At 46.4% G+C, this 22334-nt stretch overlaps 1 protein-coding gene across 1 annotated transcript in view; it reads left to right on the forward strand.

Moving 5' to 3' along the window:
- Positions 1 to 14128, forward strand: part of MAP1S (microtubule associated protein 1S) — a 100008-nt gene extending 85880 nt beyond the window's left edge. The window contains exon 7 of the mRNA XM_069218694.1: positions 9187 to 14128. Within this exon, the coding sequence (XP_069074795.1) occupies positions 9187 to 9342 (156 nt within the window). The 3' untranslated portion in view covers positions 9343 to 14128. The remainder of the gene's footprint in view (positions 1 to 9186) is intronic.
- Positions 14129 to 22334: the final 8206 nt, after the last annotated feature.

Raw genomic sequence — 22334 nt, forward strand, 5'->3', positions numbered from 1 at the left:
CACATATCAGAAGGCAGCAAATACATGTGTTCCCGTACCTAGACGATTGGTTAATCAAAACCAACACGCTAGAACGGTGTTCACAACACACAAAGTATGTAATAGAAACCCTCCACAAACTAGGTTTCTCAATCAACTACACAAAGTCACACCTTCAGCCGTGTCGAACACAACAATACTTAGGGGCGACAATCAACACCGCAAAAGGGATTGCCACTCCAAGCCCACAAAGGGTACAGGCATTTCACAATGTAATACAAGCCATGTATCCAAAACAAAGAATACAAGTCAAAATGTTGATGAAACTCCTAGGCATGATGTCCTCATGCATAGCCATTGTCCCAAACGCAAGGTTGCACATGCGGCCCTTAAAACAGTGCCTAGCATCACAATGGTCACAGGGTCAACTTCTAGATCTAGTGTTGATAGACCGCCAAACATACACCTCGCTTCAATGGTGGAACAATATAAATTTAAACCAAGAGCGGCCTTTCCAAGACCCAGTGCCACAATATGTAATAACGACAGATGCCTCCATAATAGGGTGGGGAGCACACCTCAATCAACACAGCATCCAGGGACAATGGGACACTCAGCAAAAACAGTTTCACATAAATCACTTAGAACTACTGGCAGTATTTCTAGCGTTAAAGTCATTTCAACCCATAATAAGCCACAAACACATTCTTGTCAAAACAGACATGACAACGATGTATTACCTAAACAAACAGGGAGGGACACACTCAACACAGTTGTGTCTCCTTGCACAGAGAATATGGCATTGGGCGATTCACAGCCACATTCGCCTAATAGCACAGTTTATTCCAGGGATTCAGAATCAGTTAGCAGACAATCTCTCTCTGGATCACCAACAGATCCACGAATGGGAGATTCACCCCCAAATTCTGAACACTTAATTCCAAAGTTGGGGAACACCACAAGTAGATCTATTTGCAACAAAAGAAAACGCAAAATGCCAAAACTTTGCATCCAGGTGCCCACAAGATCAGTCTCGGGGCAATGCGTTATGGATGAGTTGGTCAGGGATATTTGCATACGCTTTTCCCCCTCTCCCAGTCCTTCCATATCTTGTAAACAAGTTGAGTCAAAACAAACTCATAGCACCAACTTGGGCAAGACAACCTTGGTACACAACACTACTAGACCTCTCAGTAGTGCCTCATGTCAAACTACCAAACAGACCAGATCTGTTCACTCAACACAAACAGATCAGACACCCAAATCCAGCATCGCTGAATCTAGCAATTTGGCTCCTGAAGTCCTAGAGTTCGGACACTTAGACCTTACACAGGAATGTATGGAAGTCATAAAACAAGCTAGGAAACCTACCACTAGACATTGCTATGCAAATAAGTGGAAAAGATTTGTTTATTACTGCCATAATAATCAAATTCAACCCTTACACGCATCTGCCAAAGACATTGTAAGATACTTACTACATTTGCAAAAGTCAAAGTTAGCTTTTTCTTCCATTAAGATACATCTTACCGCAATTTCAGCTTACCTGCAAATTACGCACTCAACTTCACTATTTAGGATACCAGTCATCAAAGCGTTTATGGAAGGCCTAAAGAGAATTATACCACCAAGAACACCACCAGTTCCTTCATGGAACCTCAACATTGTCTTAACACGACTCGTGGTTCCACCTTTTGAGCCCATGCACTCTTGTGAAATGCAATACTTAACATGGAAAGTTGCATTTCTAATTGCCATCACATCTCTAAGAAGAGTAAGTGAGATTCAAGCATTTACCATACAAGAACCCTTTATTCAGATACATAAACATAAAGTAGTTCTACGAACAAATCCTAAATTCTTACCTAAGGTCATATCACCGTTCCACTTGAATCAAACAGTAGAATTACCAGTGTTCTTTCCACAGCCAGATTCTGTAGCTGAAAGAGCACTACATACATTAGACATCAAGAGCGTTAATGTACTACATTGACAGAACAAAACAAATTCGGAAAACAAAACAATTATTTGTTGCTTTCCAAAAACCTCATGCAGGAAATCCGATTTCCAAACAAGGCATTGCTAGATGGATAGTTAAATGCATTCAAACTTGCTATCTCAAAGCAAAAAGAGAACTGCCTATTACACCAAAGGCCCACTCCACTAGAAAGAAAGGTGCTACCATGGCCTTTCTAGGAAATATTCCAATGACTGAAATATGTAAGGCAGCCACATGGTCTACGCCTCATACTTTTACCTAACACTACTGCGTGGATGTGTTAACAGCACAACAAGCCACAGTAGGCCAAGCAGTATTACGAACTTTGTTTCAAACAACTTCAACTCCTACAGGCTGATCCACCGCTTTTGGGGAGATAACTGCTTACTAGTCTATGCACAGCATGTGTATCTGCAGCTACACATGCCATCGAACGGAAAATGTCACTTACCCAGTGTACATCTGTTTGTGGCATGAGTCGCTGCAGATTCACATGCGCCCACCCGCCTCCCCGGGAGCCTGTAGCCGTTTAGAAGTTGATCTTAAACATTTGCACATTTGTAAATATATCACTTTAAACTACATTATGTACATACATATTCACTCCATTGCATGGGCACTATTACTATAATACACAACTCCCACCTCACCCTCTGCGGGCAAAACCATCTAAGATGGAGTCGACGCCTATGCACAATGGAGCCGAAAGGGGAGGGGTCCCTCGATCTCGTGACTCGAAAAGACTTCTTGAAAAACAACTTGTAACACTCCGAGCCCAACACTAGATGGCGGGATGTGCAAAGCATGTGAATCTGCAGCGACTCATGCCACGAACAGATGTACACTGGGTAAGTGACATTTTCCATATGTATGTATGTATGTATGTATGTATGTTCCTCAACAGATGGAACGATAACCATCCGACGGCTGCACCAATTCCTTGGTTAAATCCTGACCATTGAAGCAAAGTCAGATTCAACAATACTGAATTGAGTTATTTCGAATTTATTACTTATAATGGTAACACAGTGACCTGCAATAAGATGTAGATGCGTTTCGGCAAAGCTTATGTGCACATCTGCCCCAAAACGAGTGGTTGCCAGATGCCAGGAACCCTGAGCTAAAGGGACACTCCTTGTTATAGTTGTTTTTTTTTTTGCACGTTTGGAAAAATAAAAATGACCTACTTGCTGTTCCCAGCCCTATTGGCTTTGCTTTTGCAAATGCCTTTTATTTGAATACCCAGTGGAGGCTGTGTTTTGCTTTGTTCAGAGACAAAGAAACATTGATAGGGTGCATTCATGAGGGGCACACACTACATCTGAATACTCCTTGTCTGGTCTTGCATTCTTGCAAGCACGGTTTACCACCTACACTTGCTCTGGCAAGGAGGGGTCTGGAGTGTTTTTTCCTCATTGCATCATGCCTTCTGTAGTGCTGTGTACCACTGGTGTTGTAACCCGCACCACCCTTATGGAGTTTGGAGAATCCTCCATTGGCCCAGTAGATCACAGCTCCTTCATCTTTGCACTGTGCATTCTGAACATCGTTGTAAGGAAATGCCTCCTTGGCATGGTTACCCCCTGACTTTTTGCCTTTGCTGATGCCAAGTTATGATTTGAAAGTGTGCTGAGGCCTGCTAACCAGGCCTCAGCACCAGTGTTCTTTCCCTAACCTGTACCTTTGTTTCCACAATTGGCACACCCTGGCATCCAGGTAAGTCCCTTGTAACTGGTACCCCTGGTACCAAGGGCCCTGATGCCAGGGAAGGTCTCCAAGGGCTGCAGCATGTCTTATGCCACCCTGGAGACCCCTCACTCAGCACAGACACACTGCTTGCCAGCTTGTGTGTGCTGGTGGGGATAAAAAGACTAAGTCGACATGGCACTCCCCTCAGGGTGCCATGCCAACCTCACACTGCCTATGGCATAGATAAGTCACCCCTCTAGCAGGCCTTCCAGCCCTAAGGCAGGGTGCACTATACCATAGGTGAGGGCATAAGTGCATGAGCACTATGCCCCTACAGTGTCTAAGCAAAACCTTAGACATTGTAAGTGCAGGGTAGCCATAAGAGTATATGGTCTGGGAGTCTGTCATACACGAACTCCACAGCACCATAATGGCTACACTGAAAACTGGGAACTTTGGTATCAAACTTCTCAGCACAATAAATGCACACTGATGCCAGTGTACATTTTATTGTGAAATACACCCCAGAGGGCATCTTGGAGATGCCCCTTGAAACCATACCCGACTTCCAGTGTGGGCTGACTAGTTTTAGCAGCCTGCCACACACCAGACATGTTGCTGGCCACATGGGGAGAGTGCCTTTGTCACTCTGTGGCTAGTAACAAAGCCTGTACTGGGTGGAGGTGCTTCACACCTCCCCCTGCAGGAACTGTAACACCTGGCGGGGAGCCTCAAAGGCTCACCCCCTTTGTTACAGTGCCACAGGGCATCCCAGCTAGTGGAGTTGCCCGCCACGGCCCCACTTTTGGCGGCAAGGCCGGAGGAGATAATGAGAAAAACAAGGAGTCGTCACTGGCCAGTCAGGACAGCCCCTAATGTGTCCTGAGCTGAGGTGACTCTGACTTTTAGAAATCCTCCATCTTGCAGATGGAGGATTCCCCCAATAGGATTAGGGATGTGCCCCCCTCCCCTCAGGGAGGAGGCACAAATAGGGTATAGCCACCCTCAGGGCTAGTAGCCATTGGCTACTAACCCCCCCCCCCCCCCCCAGACCTAAACACACCCCTAAATCGAGTATTTAGGGGCTCCCAGAACCTAGGTAACTAGATTCCTGCAACCTAAGACGAAGAAGGACTGCTGACCTGAAAACCCTGCAGATGAGACACCAACTGCTTTGGCCCCAGCTCTACCGGCCTGTCTCCCCACTTCAAGAAAAACTGCAACAGCGACCTCTGAAGCCTCAGAGGAATACCCTGCATCTAAAAGGACCAAGAACTCCAGAGGACAGCGGCTCTGCTCCAAAGAAGAAACATCTTTGCAACAAAGAAGCAACTATTAAAGACCACACGTTTCCCGCCGGAAGCGTGAGACTTTGCACTCTGCACCCGACGCCCCCGGCTCGACCTGCGGAGAAACAACACTACAGGGAGGACTCCCCGGGGACCGCGACCCTGTGAGTAGCCAGAGTTGACCCCCCCCCTGTGCCCCCCCAGCGACGCCTGCAGAGGGAATCCAGAGGCTCCCCCCGACTGAGACTGCCTGCTCCAAGGAACCAGATGCCTGGTAAAGACACTGCACCCGCAGCCCCCAGGACCTGAAGGATCCGACCTCCAGTGCAGAAGCGACCCCCAGGTGGCCCTCTCCCTTGCCCAGGTGGTGGCTACCCGAGGAAACCCCCCCCCCCCCCCCCCACCAGCCTGCTTCGCTGAAGAGACCCCTGGGTCTCCCATTGAACTCCATTACAAACCTGACACCTGTTTGCACTCTGCCCCCGTGCTGCTGAGGGTGTACTTTTTGTGCTGACTTGTGTTCCCCCCCCCCCCCCCCCCCCCCCCCGGGGCCCTACAAAACCCCCCTGGTCTGCCCTCCGAAGACGCGGGTACACGCCTGCTGGCAGACTGGAACCGGGGCACCCCCTTCTCCATTGAAGCCTATGTGTTTTGGGCACCACTTTGACCTCTGCACCTGACCGGCCCTGAGCTGCTGGTGTAGTAACTCTGGGGTTGCTCTGAACCCCCCAACGGTGGGCTACCTTGGACCCAACTTTGAACCCTGTAGGTGGTTTACTTACCTGCAAAACTAACAAATACTTAATTCCCCCAGGAACTGTTGAAAATTGCACTGTATCCAGTTTTAAAATAGCTTATTGCCATTTGTGTGAAAACTGTATGCTATTTTGCTAATTCAAAGTTCCTAAGTGAAATACCTTTCATTTAAAGTATTGTTTGTAAATCTTGAACCTGTGGTTCTTAAAATAAACTAAGAAAATATATTTTTCTATATAAAAACCTATTGGCCTGGAATTGTCTTTGAGTGTGTGTTCCTCATTTATTGCCTGTGTGTGTACAACAAATGCTTAACACTACCCTCTGATAAGCCTACTGCTCGACCACACTACCACAAAATAGAGCATTAGAATTATCTCTTTTTGCCACTGTCTTACCTCTAAGGGGAACCCTTGGACTCTGTGCATGCTAGTTCTCACTTTGAAATAGTACATACAGAGCCAACTTCCTACAGTCGTGTTTTTGTGAAACCTGAAAGGAGCAAGTGGGTGTTAGAAGAATCCTGGATTATGCAGTTGGACCACATATACAATGTTACAACATAACACATTGTGTCTGTGCACTGCCCTGCTAACCAGGCATAAGTATTTTTTAAAATGCTTATGTTCTCACTCCCAAGAACTATAAATCTGGGTTTCACAAACAGCGTACTCCCAATTTGGTAATTCCATGGCACATAACTTTTGTAACTCGGTGGTTCTTGACATCACAGGGGCCTACTGTCTGCCTCCTGTGGTCAGAAACCCGCTAGTGTGAGTGAAGATGAAAGAACAGGGACTCCACTATGAAAGTTACCCTGCAGTTCTACGGCACTACCGCACACCAATTCTTTTGCTGACCCTGTTCCTGTACTGCATGTATGTACATCTGTTTAGAGCCTGTTACTGCTTCCTGCACGAAGGCCCATCTAGAGCCTGTTACTGCTCCATGCCTGCGTGTGCACATACAGGGAGTGCAGAATTATTAGGCAAGTTGTATTTTTGAGAATTAATGTTATTATTGAACAACAACCATGTTCTCAATGAACCCAAAAAACTCATTAATATCAAAGCTGAATATTTTTGGAAGTAGTTTTTAGTTTGTTTTTAGTTTTAGCTATGTTAGGGGGATGTCTGTGTGTGCAGGTGACTATTACTGTGCATAATTATTAGGCAACTTAACAAAAAAAAAATATACCCATTTCAATTATTTATTATTACCAGTGAAACCAATATAACATCTCAACATTCACAAATATACATTTCTGACATTCAAAAACAAAACAAAAACAAATCAGTGACCAATATAGCCACCTTTCTTTGCAAGGACACTCAAAAGCCTGCCATCCATGGATTCTGTCAGTGTTTTGATCTGTTCACCATCAACATTGCGTGCAGCAGCAACCACAGCCTCCCAGACACTGTTCAGAGAGGTGTACTGTTTTCCCTCCTTGTAAATCTCACATTTGATGATGGACCACAGGTTCTCAATGGGGTTCAGATCAGGTGAACAAGGAGGCCATGTCATTAGATTTCCTTCTTTTATACCCTTTCTTGCCAGCCACGCTGTGGAGTACTTGGACGCGTGTGATGGAGCATTGTCCTGCATGAAAATCATGTTTTTCTTGAAGGATGCAGACTTCTTCCTGTACCACTGCTTGAAGAAGGTGTCTTCCAGGAACTGGCAGTAGGACTGGGAGTTGAGCTTGACTCCATCCTCAACCCGAAAAGGCCCCACAAGCTCATCTTTGATGATACCAGCCCAAACCAGTACTCCACCTCCACCTTGCTGGCGTCTGAATCGGACTGGAGCTCTCTGCCCTTTACCAATCCAGCCACGGGCCCATCCATCTGGCCCATCAAGACTCACTCTCATTTAATCAGTCCATAAAACCTTAGAAAAATCAGTCTTGAGATATTTCTTGGCCCAGTCTTGACGTTTCAGCTTGTGTGTCTTGTTCAGTGGTGGTCGTCTTTCAGCCTTTCTTACCTTGGCCATGTCTCTGAGTATTGCACACCTTGTGCTTTTGGGCACTCCAGTGATGTTGCAGCTCTGAAATATGGCCAAACTGGTGGCAAGTGGCATCGTGGCAGCTGCACGCTTGACTTTTCTCAGTTCATGGGCAGTTATTTTGCGCCTTGGTTTTTCCACACGCTTCTTGCGACCCTGACTATTTTGAATGAAACGCTTGATTGTTCGATGATCACACTTCAGAAGCTTTGCAATTTTAAGAGTGCTGCATCCCTCTGCAAGATATCTCACTATTTTTGACTTTTCTGAGCCTGTCAAGTCCTTCTTTTGACCCATTTTGCCAAAGGAAAGGAAGTTGCCTAATAATTATGCACACCTGATATAGGGTGTTGATGTCATTAGACCACACCCCTTCTCATTACAGAGATGCACATCACCTAATATGCTTAATTGGTAGTAGGCTTTCGAGCCTATACAGCTTGGAGTAAGACAACAGGCATAAAGAGGATGATGTGGTCAAAATACTCATTTGCCTAATAATTCTGCACTCCCTGTACTTGTGGAGTGTTGCAGCTTCCTTTTGCTTATGTTCATGCTTCAGGCATGTAATGTGTAGTTTGGAACAATGTTGCTGCTCTAAGCCAAAGCGTGCATGTTGGTGAGAAGCAGCATTTCTCCCTCACTCTGACTATTTACTACTGGAGAGCCTGCTAATGGTCCATGTCTGGGTGTATCCTTCCAGTGTGTTGGTGCTGGGACTGGGTGGAGATGTTTGTGTGTCCGCCTTTTTATGTCGAGCGCGCAAGCGCTTTGCCATGTGGTAAGTAGTAGGGGCTTTTAACCACGCCCATCACTTTCATACGTTCCTGGGCTTGCTTTTTAAAAATCACTTGGTCATTGGTAAATGCTTTGTTTTTCCCGCCTTTATGCTGTTTGTCACTGCTTGCAGACTGGCTCTGTTACATGGATTATTGCAGGATTACCAATATTGTATATGTTTTAATCTCTCCTTATTACAAATATGACCATAATTCAGGCCAACTTAACATCCTTATTACACTATGCCAGTATGAACACTCTTGACATGTTTGGGTGACCCTTCTAGCTTGTTCCCCCTCTGTGTCTGTTTTGGGTGAATTGTTTTGCTGCAGATAGAGGAAGAAGGTAAATGGAAGCTTTAGTTATGTGCAGGGCCACTGGAATTGTGTCAGGAAAAGACCAAATTATGAGGCAGGGTTGACCAATTTATGTGCCAAGAAAAATCCAGTTATGAACTTACACCACCAGTAGCTCTAACTCAAGCAAATGCGAGACCTATTGCATTGCAAATGCTTGTTTGTATATCTGCTGCACTCAATGGAGATCATGCTGAGAGTATAAAGAAAACGTGGCAGTTAGGTTGGGTCTGTGACTTTGAAGAACTAATGTCACTAGTTACAACACTGAATAATTAAAAACTGATTTCCTCTGAAAGAGTTTTATTAATTCTTTTTTTTTTTTTAGGTAAACTTGATCCCCACCTTTGATTCGGAGGGTATGCAAACCTGGTACCAGGAAACGCGGAAACTGCAGAAGGAGCTGGACGTTAATCTGTTGGCCAGCAACAATACAGTGGTTATGTTAGATGAGGTTTTCCCTGCTTGTAAAGTGGAGTTCTGATACAGGTCTATTAGAGTCAAGCATTTACTCTACTGCGGTGGAACACGGCTCCACTTTGGAGTGAAGAACCAGGCAAACGTGAACCCTTTTCAGCTCCCGCCATCTGAGTGAGTGCCGGCAAGTGCAGAAGAGTCCAGGCAAGACCCTGGGAACATGACTTTCACATGGCTTACGCCATGGCTGCCCTGTGTCATCACACTAAGTGTCGCTGAGTTGGTTGCCTTTGATCAGGGCAAGCAGTGAACTTTTGCACTGCTTTGCGTTAAGGGTGGGGGATGTCTGATGTCTCTGGGTGGACTATGTGTCATCTTGTACTTATAACTCCCTGCCGCGTTTAGTCGGAGGTAGAACCACTGCTTGAGTTGTGCTGTGGTGTTCTGCTAGAGCGGTTGTTCATAGATATCTGTATTGCACTTGCACCGTCTCCGCTGCACGTCTGCAGACGCCGTCACTTGTGCAGTTTTTAAAGACTGGTGTCGCCAGCCTTTCTGTAGAAGTCTGATCCGTAAATGAAGTCAGTAGATTCTCTGTACTCTATGCTCTGCTGTCGCAAGCTACGATGTTTCTTGTAAGGTTCCGTCAGATACACTCCAAAGCGTTGTCAAACTGGCTGTCTTTCTGTGGTGACGTTTCGGACTTCTTTCACTTGCACATGCGTCAGGATGGGTGGCAGCGACCTGGGCGCCGCACTCCCAAAAGCTAGTTTTAGGAGCTTTGTTGTCTTTGCATTACATTTGGAGCAGTGGCGGACCAATGCTGCTCGGTCTTTGTACTGTGGTACTTTGTTCTAGCCCATTCAATCGCATAAGGTAAATCTAGGCTTTTTTGATCTGGGATTAAATTTCTGTGGTTAGAAGAGGCACAAGGAAGCGCTCCCTCTGGGGCTGCAGACTGGTGTTGACTAATTTGGCATTGCCCATGGGCTTGGGTTGGTACCTTGCTTGGTGCTCCAGGTGGTGATCGGTTAAGTTCTGTCCATTGCAGTTTGCAACAGTTAACCATCTTGGTAGGAGTCTGGGGCCAAGTATTGAATAGGAACACAGGTGTCTCGCCCATCCCTAGCCCTGCAGATCAGGACGCATGGTGCACAGCTTTCTTTGCACGGTCCCAGCACTGGCCTCTCGAGTAATCCCCCGAAGGATGTTCTGCAAACTGGCCCCTTTTGGTTTTCATGAAGTTTACAAACCGCGTTTTGTGTGAGGCTGGCCTGGCTATTTATTACACACTCCTTCACCAATGCAGCTCCTGTGAAGCACTTCCATACCTTGTTTACATTTTTTTTTAATTTATATATTCCTCCCTCCTTGCAGTTGAACGTTAGCCATGGCATCTCACCACTTGCAGGCGCTTCGCTTGGGGGCTGGTGTGCTCCAGGCAGTGGCAGGTCTCAGTCTGTATTAATGGGATTTCCCTATAAATTGGATGGAAGGTGCTGCTACTGGCTTGAAATATGAGTGTTTACAGCTCATGCCTGTTCAGATTGTCCACCTAGAGTGAGACTTTCTGTTTTCGACTTTTGGCTTTTGTCCCTTTTCCTCCGATTCCAAATCTTCAAGAGATGTTTTGGTTTCACATTTAAGGTACCTCTGGTGTGGTGATTTCAGTGTGCCTTCTCGGTAGGTGATGCGTGAGATGCTCCTCCTGTCCCTTCAGCTGTGTCCCATTCTGTACAGTCATGGTGATTCCATGTGTTCTTGCTGAGGGATGCTGGATTTTTTTTTTTGAGGTGCAATCCACCTGTATCCTCGAGTCCTCTCCCAGAATCCAGTGGAAGCGGAGTCTTCTAGTAGAACGCGGGGCGCCTGGTAATGGTAGCACTGCTGCTTGATGGGCGAGAGGCAGTCTGGTTAGACATTGAAGTCTGGTGAGAATATGGGTGGAAGGGGGCGGCCTGTGGTGCAGTTTGTTCATCCCTTTCCCCCCACTTTCAGTAGTACTCCTCTTCCTTCTGTGTTCCCTGCTTACTGGAAAGGTAGTATGCAGCACATGTGTTTCTTTGATTTCGCACCCAATGAACACACCAGGTGGCCGGAATAAGGTGGCTGATAGAGAAATATAAGCGTTAAGAAAGCAGTCCTTCTTTTTTTTTTTTTTTTTTTTTTTTGTGACAAGTTGGTCGAAATGCTTTTTAAATGGTTTACACAGTACTTTTGGAGAGTGGGAATATTTCACTGACGCACATGCCCTTGCATGCTTTGTTCTGATTGGAGCAGCCTCTGGCAGCAATAAGTGCTGCTGCCAGTTTAATCTTCCTGTTGTTGAGCAGCACTAGCTAGCTTAGGCCTTGAATGAGTTTTAACTCTTCGGGAGCTGCACATGGCTGCTGCATCACTGGTTAGCGCGTGGTACCCCTCAGTCCAGCATCTGCCCTCACTCAGAAGGAGCTTTAGAAGGTGGAGGGGAAACTTGGAGACTCCACAGCCTTTACAGTGGTAAGCACACACCTTGCTGAAAATACAGCACAGCACAGCACTTGAAGTGCCTGAGCAGTGACTCTTCTTGGTGGCTGGATACGCTTTGAAGACACTGGGGCTCGACTACCATTACCTGGCACCACCCCCTTGACACCCCACCCACTTTATTGAGCTCAGGATTAATTGTTTGGCAGCTGTTAGGGCTCTTGTATCCTCATGTGAACTAGAATAAACGTTTAGTTTAAGAATTGTTGTACTTTATTGCTGACTGCATTAGATTTATTTAAAAGCACTTCATACCATAAAATTGTCCATACCCCAGGTCCTTGCTCTCAACTAATTAAACTTCATCAGCTCCTAACCTATATTGTGCAGGGTTTACTCATTAGTGAAAATGTAAAATACAGCATGTCTCTCTGTTTGTAGTCCTGATAAGTAGCTATCTGTACATCATGTGCTGCAGCTCCTGCGTGGCTGCCTACTTCTGCTGGTGCTCTTTCAGCATTTTAAAAGTGTTATTCAGGCTTTTTTGTTGATGGTCCAATCACTAAACTGCTCTTAATAGTTACATATCTAGAAGTAATGCTTTTATCGAACTCGTTGAAGTGATGTTTCTGCAATTGCTCATATCTGTTTTAAAGATTTGCCATAGTTGTGTTTCACGTTGGAACTTGGTGCATCCTGACCTGTGGAAAATCTGTTAGGGAGGCAGTGGGCATGCTGAAGTTCACTGGAGACCTACCACCAGCTTTAGCCACGGAGGGGTTTTCTCCTACCTCGACCATACAGCACAATAGTAGCATTGTAAAAACCTCAATCTGCCAAAGAATCCAGGGCCCCTGCCGCTGATGGAACATGTAGGTACCTGTGCACTCCTTACAACTTAGTTTACCAAGTCATGTACCTACATTCTCAACCCACCCCCCTTTTTGTGTTCAAAATTGGCTAGAGCGGCGGATGGTGAAGGTCTACAGATGTGTGTGCGTATTCCGAGATGTTGGTACCTAAATGTAGTCATGGTCGTCACTTTTTGGGCATGATAGGACGGATAACCGCCATGTAGGTTGTGGCTGAAAGGCCTGTGCAATGTATGCAGCCTGCTGAGCCTGGTTGTGTGCTACGCTTGTGCCCCAAGGGAGAAGGCTTCTTGAGTTACTTGGAGGTTTAGCACCACGAGAGGTAGTGAAATCATTGGTCTGTTGCAACTTTAAGCAGTGGTCAGGAAAGGTGTTTACTAAAATCCGTTTTATGTTTTTTCTTTATAGAGCTCTGTGCCAATTGACAATCTCTTTTTAGCATCCAAAATTTAAAAAACAGAACTGTACAGGTTTAGGGCAGTTGGGTGTGGAAATACTTTGACAAGTGACACAAGCTAGTAACCCTTTCCCCACCACTGCCCTACCACGCTGCTAATGTGTTCTACAAACCGTGAAGACGCTTCCTTAGTCACTGCCGGGGCTGGTGAGGGTCTAATGGTAACTCATCTCCCCCGTTCTTGCATTTGTGCCCAAGAGCTTTCGCCATTCCCACTTTTAGCTCTAGATCAAATGTGGCTCTTTTTTGCAGTTCGGTGTGTGGCCCAGATGAGGGGTATGGGACATGGGTAGTGGACAGAATACTGTCATCTACACAAGCGTGCGCTGCTGACTGCAACTCTACGCTGGCATGACAAGTGCTTGAATTTGGCAGGTTCACTTTTCGGTGCCATGCGGGATAGGACAGAGGGACTGCTGCCCTTATAAGCCTTTGGAGCTGAGATTGGTCACCTGCAGATGGCTTGTGCGGTGGAAGTGATTGTGCGGAGTCCCTGCAGTCGTCTTGCGCTCACCTTCTGTTCCTCGTGGTGGTCACTCTGCTTGTAGCCGACATTTCTTTTGCTCACTTTTCACACATTCACTAGGGGCTTTACTTGAAGGCAATTTGAAAGAAAAAGTTCGTCCGGGACATCTGTTTGGCAGAGACTGACCTCGGTGTATGTGTGGCTTACATTCTGGCCCAGTGGTGTCCTTTCTCTTCAGTTTTGGCATTTCCATGTTTATGAAGAATTAGGATGGTTGCAAGAAGAGGGGAGGGGAGAAGAAGCCAGGTTCTTTTTTTAACACTAATCACTTTGTTTGTAAATGAAAATGTTTTTTCCTTGTTTACACTTTATAAAGAAATAAATTTGTTTTGTTATTTTATTAAAATTAACATTCCCTTCACTGGGGGCTGTTCAGTAGTTCATTGTTGTCTGGGACAGGTCCAGTTTTTCGCAAAGGAAGGCGAGATCGACTGAAGAAACATTCTTATTGGACATGCAGTTTGGTTGCAGTCATTGAACTTTGTAACAGATGTATAATAAAGAGTGCAATAACATAAGTTATATATCTCCCTCCCTGGTGTCGCTCATCTTTTTTTCAATTCCCCTTTTAATCTTTGACTGGAGTTATTAAATAGTTGTAGTAAGTTGGCTCTGTATGTACTATTTCAAAGTAAGAAATAGCATTCACAGAGTCCAAGGGTTCCCCTCGGAGGTAAGATAGTGGCAAAAAGAGAATTCTAATGCTATATTTTGTGGTAGTGTGGTCGAGCAGTAGGCCTATCAGAGGGTAGTGTGAAGCATTTGTTGTACACACAGGCAATAAATGAGGAACACACACTCAAAGACAATTCCAGGCCAATAGGTTTTTATATAGAAAAATATATTTTCTTAGTTTATATTAAGAACCACAGGTTCAAGATTTACAAGTAATACTTTAAATGAAAGGTATTTCATTTAGGAACTTTGAATTAGCAAAATAGCATGTACAGTTTTCACACAAATGGCAATAAGCTATTTTAAAACTGGACACAGTGCAATTTTCAACAGTTCCTGGGGGAGGTAAGTGTTTGTTTGTTTTGCAGGTAAGTAAACCACCTAAGGGGTTCAAAGTTGGGTCCAAGGTAGCCCACCGTTGGGGGGGGGGGGGTTCAGGGCAACCCCAAAGTTACCACACCAGCAGCTCAGGGCCGGTCAGGTGCAGAGGTCAAAGTGGTGCCCAAAACGCATAGGCTTCAATGGAGAAGGGGGTGCCCCGGTTCCAGTCTGCCAGCAGGTAAGTACCCGCGTCTTCGGAGGGCAGACGAGGGGGGTTTTTGTAGGGCACCAGGGGGGACACAAGTCAGCACAAAAAGTACACCCTCAGCAGCATGGGGGCGGCCGGGTGCAGTGTGCAAACAGGCGTCTGGTTTGCAATGGAATCCAATGGGAGACCTAGGGGTCGCTTCAGCGATGCAAGGGTGGGGGGGGGGGCACCTCGGGGTAGCCACCACCTGGGCTAGGGAGAGGGCCACCTGGGGGTTGCTCCTGCACTGGAGGTCGGATCCTTCAGGTCCTGGGGGCTGCGGGTGCAGTGTCCTTACCAAGCCTCGGGTCTTTAAAGCAGGCAGTCGTGGTCAGGGGGAGCCTCTGGATTCCCTCTGCAGGTGTCGCTGTGGGGACTCAGGGGGGGGGGGGTCAACTCTGGCTACTCACGGGCTCGCAGTCGCCAGGGAGTCCTCCCTGTAGCGTTGGTTCTCCACAAGTCGAGCCGGGGGCGTTGGGTGCAGAGTGCAAAGTCTCACGCTTCCGGCGGGAAACGTGTGTTCTTTCGAAGTTGCTTCTTTGTTGCAAAGATGCTTCTTCCTTGGAGCAGGGCCGCTGTCCTCGGGAGTTCTTGGTCCTTTTAGATGCAGGGTAGTCCTCTGAGGCTTCAGAGGTCGCTGGACCCTGTGGAACGCGTCGCTGGAGCAGTTCTTTAGAAGTGGGGAGACAGGCCGGTAGAGCTGGGGCCAAAGCAGTTGGTGTCTCAGTCTTCTCTGCAGGTTTTTCATCTCAGCAGTCCTTCTTCGTCTTAGGTTGCAGGAATCTATCTTGCTGTGTTCTGGGAGCCCCTAAATACTCTATTTAGGGGGTATGTTTAGGTCTGGGGGGGGGGGGGTTAGTAGCCAATGGCTACTAGCCCTGAGGGTGGCTACACCCTCTTTGTGCCTCCTCCCTGAGGGGAGGGGGGGGGGAACATCCCTAATCCTATTGGGGGGAATCTGGAGGATTTCTAAAATTGTCACCTCAGCTCAGGACACCTTAGGGGCTGTCCTGACTGGCCAGTGACTCCTCCTTGTTTTTCTCATCATCTCCTCCCGCCTTGCTGCCAAAAGTGGGGCTGTGGCCGGAGGGGGCGGGCACTCGAATAGCTGGAGTGCCCTGGGGTACTGTAACAAAGGAGGTAAGCCTTTGAGGCTCACCGACAGGTGTTCGTGCCTGCAGGGGGAGGTGAGAAGCACATCCACCCAGTACAGGCTTTGTTACTAGCCACAGAGTGACAAAGGCACTCTCCCCAGGTGGCCAGCAACATGTCTGGTAGGCTGCTAAAACTAGTCAGCCCACACTGGTGGTCTGTTAAGGTTTCAGGGGGCATCTCTAAGATGCCCTCTGGGGTGTATGTTACAATAAAATGTACACTGGCATCAGTGTGCTTTTATTGTGCTGAGAAGTTTGATACCAAAGTTCAGTTTTCAGTGTAGCCATTATGGTGCTGTGGAGCTCGTGCATGACAGACTCCCAGACCATATACTCTTATGGCTACCCTGCACTTACAATGTCTAAGGTTTTGCTTAGACGCTGTAGGGGCATAGTGCTCATGCACTTATGCCCTCACCTATGGTATAGTGCACCCTGCCTTAGGGCTGTAAGGCCTGCTAGAGGGGTGACTTAGCTATACATATAGGGAGTGTGAGGCTGGCATGGCACCCTGAGGGGAGTGCCATGTCGACTTAGTCATTTTATCCCCACCAGCACACACAAGCTGGCAAGCAGTGTGTCTGTGCTGAGTGAGGGGTCCCCAGGGTGGCATAAGACATGCTGTATCCCTTAGAGACCTTCCCTGGCATCAGGGCCCTTGGTACCAGGGGTACCAGTTACAAGGGACTTACCTGGATGCCAGGGTGTGCCAATTGTGGAAACAAAAGTACAGGTTAGGGAAAGAACACTGGTGCTGGGGCCTGGTTAGCAGGCCTTAGCACACTTTCAAATCATAACTTGGCATCAGCAAAGGCAAAATGTCAGGGGGTAACCATGCCAAGGAGGCATTTCCTTACAATAGTCTAAAGTGAAATAGTATTTCCATTGTTTACTGATACTATGAAGTGCTTTGAATCCCTTCAACTGGTCTTAAAACGCACCTGGCTTAATGCCTTGAAATGGCTTTCTCAGACTCCACTACTGATGTTACTGTCTGACCAGGCAATGGTCACAAGTGAGCCGGAATTTGGCAATATATTATGTTGGTGGAGCAGAATATTTGGCACAAACTAAGAATGGCAGAATAAGAACGACTTGCTGATGGGCAGGTTGTTCCTCGACTCACAACTACAAATGCGGACTGGTAGAGAAGCATCCTTGAGAGTTTGTAGAGCTCACGTGAAGCACCCCCTGACAGAGGATCAGAGGCCCCCAAAACAGTGCTCTATGCACATCATTGCATTAGGACTCATGTTGCACCTAGAGTCTCTCAAACACAAAGTTGAGTTAATTTGCACAGGTGCTAAGACTGCTGTATACTACATTCAGAAACAGTGGAGGCGCTCAATCCTGCTAAGATTGCACAAAACATCTGCCCCTGGACAATCTCAAAGGCAGTATCATGCCTCGCTGAACATCTTCTAAAGGAGCGCAGGAGTTCCAAGCAAGTAATACGTTGTTACTTTAAACATTGTAGGAAGGCAACAGGAGCCTTGTCTGGCACAATGTGAAACTCAACGCGTCATCTACAGGTAGGCCCAACCCGTACCAGTAGATCACTTCCTGGCTCACGGCTGTTTAATTGCACTGGATTGACTCCGGCGTGTCATGGGAACAGAGCCAGATCAGCACTCGCTGGTGCACACGCTCTACATTGTAGGTGGTGGTCGCAGGCTCATCACTTGGTTTGTCTGTGATCTACCTTACACCATGCATGATCTGAGGCTTGTAGGAACTGGCAGGGAGACTTTGACAGAGAGCTAACAAAGAGTGGGATAAAGCAGTTATAAATCCAAGGAAATTGTCACAAAGCGTTAAGTTTCAATATATACAGCATAGAGTTTTGCATAAAGCCTATCTCACTCCAGCTGCTCTCCACCAGATGTTTAGGTCACCTTCAGACTGTCCTCAATGTCAGCAAGCTGGAGCAGAATATGCTGCATATGTTCTGGAACTGTTAGGCTGTAACACTATGGGGAGACATCTCCACTGCCTTAACAGAGGTGACTAATCGCACAAATGTGTGCACGTTGGAGGGGCTCACTGTTAGGGCTGTTTCAGCGCTCAAACTGGGCACCAGGCAGTTCTGCATGGATCGGCTGTGCAGAGAGACCTCAGTAGGTGCAGAAGGGGAAACTCATAGGGGACCACTATGAGGTTGCCAAAACGGGCAAACCCAATCGTGTTCTTTCCTCCCAGATACGTAGATACAATGCACAATTGACAATAAGACCAGATTAATTGTAGCATTACCATGGCCAATGGCTCATGGTAATTATGCCCTCACCCCGGTTTCTCAACCCAAGATGGTACATAAGTATATTACAAGGACACATACCCCCACCTATCTTTTAGGGTGCTCTCTGAATAGCTAAACCAGGACACGAGAAGTAGAGCTTTCAGCTGAAATTAGAAAAATAAAATAATCTGAGAGCTTGCATACACAAAGGGGTTTCTAGCCTAATACTGGAGTGTTCTGTTGTTTTTTTATTTTTCTTCCCTCTATTTTTTTTTTTATTTTTTAATTTTATAGCCCTTTGTGGTGGAATTGTGTTTTTTTTTTTTTTTTTTAAATTTAAAGTAGAGACCACGGGGGGAGGGAGCCCTTAAAGGCTCTCCTGCGGTCCCTACCTTTCCTTTACAGGCTATGTGGAACCTTGAGGGAGCCCTCAAGGGAACCCCTGCGGTCCCTACTTACTTCTTTTTTTGTTTTTACTTCAAAGCCCACAAAGCACTGAAAAAATGCCCGATAGCTCAGTGTGAAGGTCACAGACCTTCACTGAGCTGTGGGTGTTTGAATTAAGCTGGACTCATTTTTCCTTTTTTTTTAATTGTGCTTTTTAAAAATATATTAAATACACTTTTTGTTAAATCTAACAAATAGCTCTAAGTATGAGATATTACAGCCAAAAAAAAAAAAAAATCTCCCTTTCTTTCAATTTCTCCCACTCAGACACTCTCACACCCACCCACAGGCCAACTGATACCCTCATGCAGCCACTCAGACCAGCGCACAGACTGATGCACGCACTAAAATACTGATGTACGCACACTTGCACCCAGACAATCTGACAGCCACTCCCCCAACCCCCCGAGATAAACTCTCACACACCCAGAGAAGGTGCAGCTAACTCCTGCCGCGCTTGGAGAAAGGGCTGTGCACAATGTGGGTTTGGGTGATTGAGGAGTGTTGGCCGCAGGGTCTGGCTGTAGGCCAGGTCTTGCGGATAACCTCCTCTGTGCATGGGTGAAGGACGTACACGGTTGGGTGCTTATAGGGGGTTGGCCTCAGGGCCTGGCCTCCAACCCCTGCCGTGTACGGCCAAAGGCTGTGCGCTGCGGTGGTTGGATTAATGTATAGTAACTAAAATTACTGAAAGTTCTGAAATTACTCATACAAAACAGTGGAAATTCAGCAGTTATAGCTACCTCAGCTAACTATAACTGGCGCTCCTTATGACCTCACATATTACATCACTCATGACATGGTCAGTGACCTCTCTGATGACATCATCCAGTGAGTGTAAGTGTTGTATTGATGTGTGAGTGGGTGAATAATTTTCTCTATGGAGACTGAATGGATGTGTAAGTTGCTGTGTAGGTGAGCAAGTGAAAGAGCAGCTGCATTACATTTAGTGAGTAGCCTGTGGGTGTCTGCCAGTGAATAGGTGTCACTGTATTGGTGAGTGACTTGGTGAATCACTTACTGTATGGCTGTTAGTATAACTGGGTGGCTGTGTAGTGACTATGCGAGAGTCAGTGGTGTATGTGTAGGTGTATCGTAAACTGAATGGGTGAGTCAGTTTTTAAATAGGATAGTGAGTGGATGTGTGAGAACTTGTGTTGCTCAGTGAGTAGCTGTGTTAATGCTGCATGGGTGCGTAAGTGCCTGTTCATGTGAGTGAGTTGGTATGTGAATAGTTGTACAGTTGAGTGATTGACTGTAATAATGAAGCAGTGACTGTATGGGTGTGTCAGTGTTTCTACAGCTGATTAACTGGATCTGTCACTAGAATACTGATCTATTAATGGGGTGTGTGAGTATGAGTGAGTATGTCAGTGGGAGTGTAACTGACTGAATACCCCAGTAGTGTATGGGTGAGTGAGTTGTTGTCAGTGGCTGTGACTGAATTAATGTCTGTATATCACTACTTTTATGCATCACTGAATAAGTGTGTTAGATGTGTGTGGGGGCGTAATACTGCAGTTTGTATCAGCAAATGAGTGGGTGTATGACTGTGTGGATGTCATGAGATATCATCAGTGATGTCACTGACCATGTCATGTGTGATGTAATATGAGGTCATGAGCAGTGCATTATGGGAGCATCAGTTATAGTTAGCTGAGGTACCTATAACTGCTGAATTTCTACAGTTTTGTACGATTAAATTCAGGACCTACCTATGACGTCCATACAACCTTTGTTTTTTTTTTTTTTTCTCTTTCTCCAGTGAAGATATATTTGAAGGCCTGTGTAGCTGCAGATACACATGCAATACATATCTCTTCTGACATCTAGTGTTTGGCTCTTCTGAAATCTAGTGTTTGGCTCGGAGTGTTACAAGTTGTTTTTCTTCGAAGAAGTCTTTTCGGAGTCCTGGGATCGAGTGACTCCTCTCGTTACAGTGCGCATGGGCAACAACTCCATAGTTAGTTTGTTTTCTTTCCACTGTCGGGTTCGGATGTATTTCCTCTTGCTTCGAGATTTCGAATCGGAAAACCTAGATATTAGTCGGTATTGTTTTGATCGCGTTTTTCATCTAGCATCGAACATGTAGTGCCGTTGGAATCTATATTTCGCCCCTGGCGACACGTGTGCCCGACTTGGGCCTGTTCAGGCCTACCGTGTGGAAAGCCTGATGGATCGGACTTTTAGATTCTGCCCTCTGTGCCACGCAAAGTACCCATATACAGACCAACACCTGGTTTGTAATTTGTGCCTTTCTCTGGACCATTGAGAGGAAGACTGCGAAGCCTGTAGATCATTTTGATCAAAGAAGACCTTAAGAGATCGCAGGGCCTGAAGACTAGAAATGGCATCCAAGAGCACCGAACATGTCGACGTCATGGAGGAAGAGCAGGCGCAGACAGCAGTCTCCATCCGAGACACTGAATCCAAACTAGAATCGGAAGATGATAGACCCATCACGGCTGGCCAGCATGTGAGTACGTCTGCCCCTATGCCCTCATATAAAAAACAAACGAAGGCTTTGGGTACACCACTGCCAGAAGGCCATGGTTTAACCCGAAAAAAGACTGTCGGCGACGACCTTCCGGATCAGCGCCAAAAAAGGCCACTCCTCCGTCCCCTTGGGAGTCGAGCAAGACGGTTAAAACTTTCACCTCAGACTCCAGCAAACGCCCTCGCTCTTCGGAGTCAAAAATTCGACACCCTGCTTCGAAGCTGAAACAACCAACTTCTTTTTCGGGACTTAAAAAGATCCTCATACACAGATGAACAAGGACTTTCGAGAAAACTAAAGCAAATCTTAAAGCCCATGCAAGAATCTCACATATCTTCCGAATAAGTGACTGAGATTGAGCCAATATTGGAGGTTATGGATGAAATACCATTGAGAATCCATATTCATAAGGAGACTGGTTGAATCCTCACTGCACCTCCTGTAAAGACTAAAAGAAAGCTGGCCTTTCAGGAGGAGTTAGATTCTGCCCAACCACCAGAAAACGTGCAGAAATAAAAGGAGAAACCAGCACCTCTCCCTACTTCTCCTCTTCACAGCTTTCTTTTTCACCTCACAATAGGCCACCACCACTGCCTTCTCTGACACACATTATACTTGCATGGAGATACAGTGGACCCATGGGATCTCTAGGACCCTGATCCCATTCCAGATAATGATCCTGACCTCTACCCCTCCAAACCTTCACCACCAGAAGACACTACTGCCTACACTCGGGTAGTCTTGAGGGCAGCGGCATATCATGGGGTGCTTATGCTTTCTGAACCCCTGGAAGAAGATTTGCTATTCAACACTCTGTATTCCACTCACTCCAGATACCAGTGTCTCCCAATGTTGGCTGGGATGGTCAAACATGCTAAACAAATCTTTAATGAACTTGTCAAAGCTAGGGTCATTGCCCCTAGAATTGACAAAAAATATAAACCTGCCCCTACGGACCCAGACCATATAACTCACCAGCTTCCTCCGGACTCCGTGGTAGTTAGCGCAGCCAGAAAAAGAGCTAACAGCCAGTCATCAGGAGATGCTCCTCCTCATGATACGGAAAGCAGAACATTTGATCCTGCTGGCAAAAGAGTAGCCACACAGGCAGCTAACCAATGACGAATTGCCAATTCTCAGGCACTGCTGACTAGATAT

This window comes from Pleurodeles waltl, chromosome 12 (assembly GCF_031143425.1).
Source record: "Pleurodeles waltl isolate 20211129_DDA chromosome 12, aPleWal1.hap1.20221129, whole genome shotgun sequence".
Taxonomy (NCBI): domain Eukaryota; kingdom Metazoa; phylum Chordata; class Amphibia; order Caudata; family Salamandridae; genus Pleurodeles; species Pleurodeles waltl.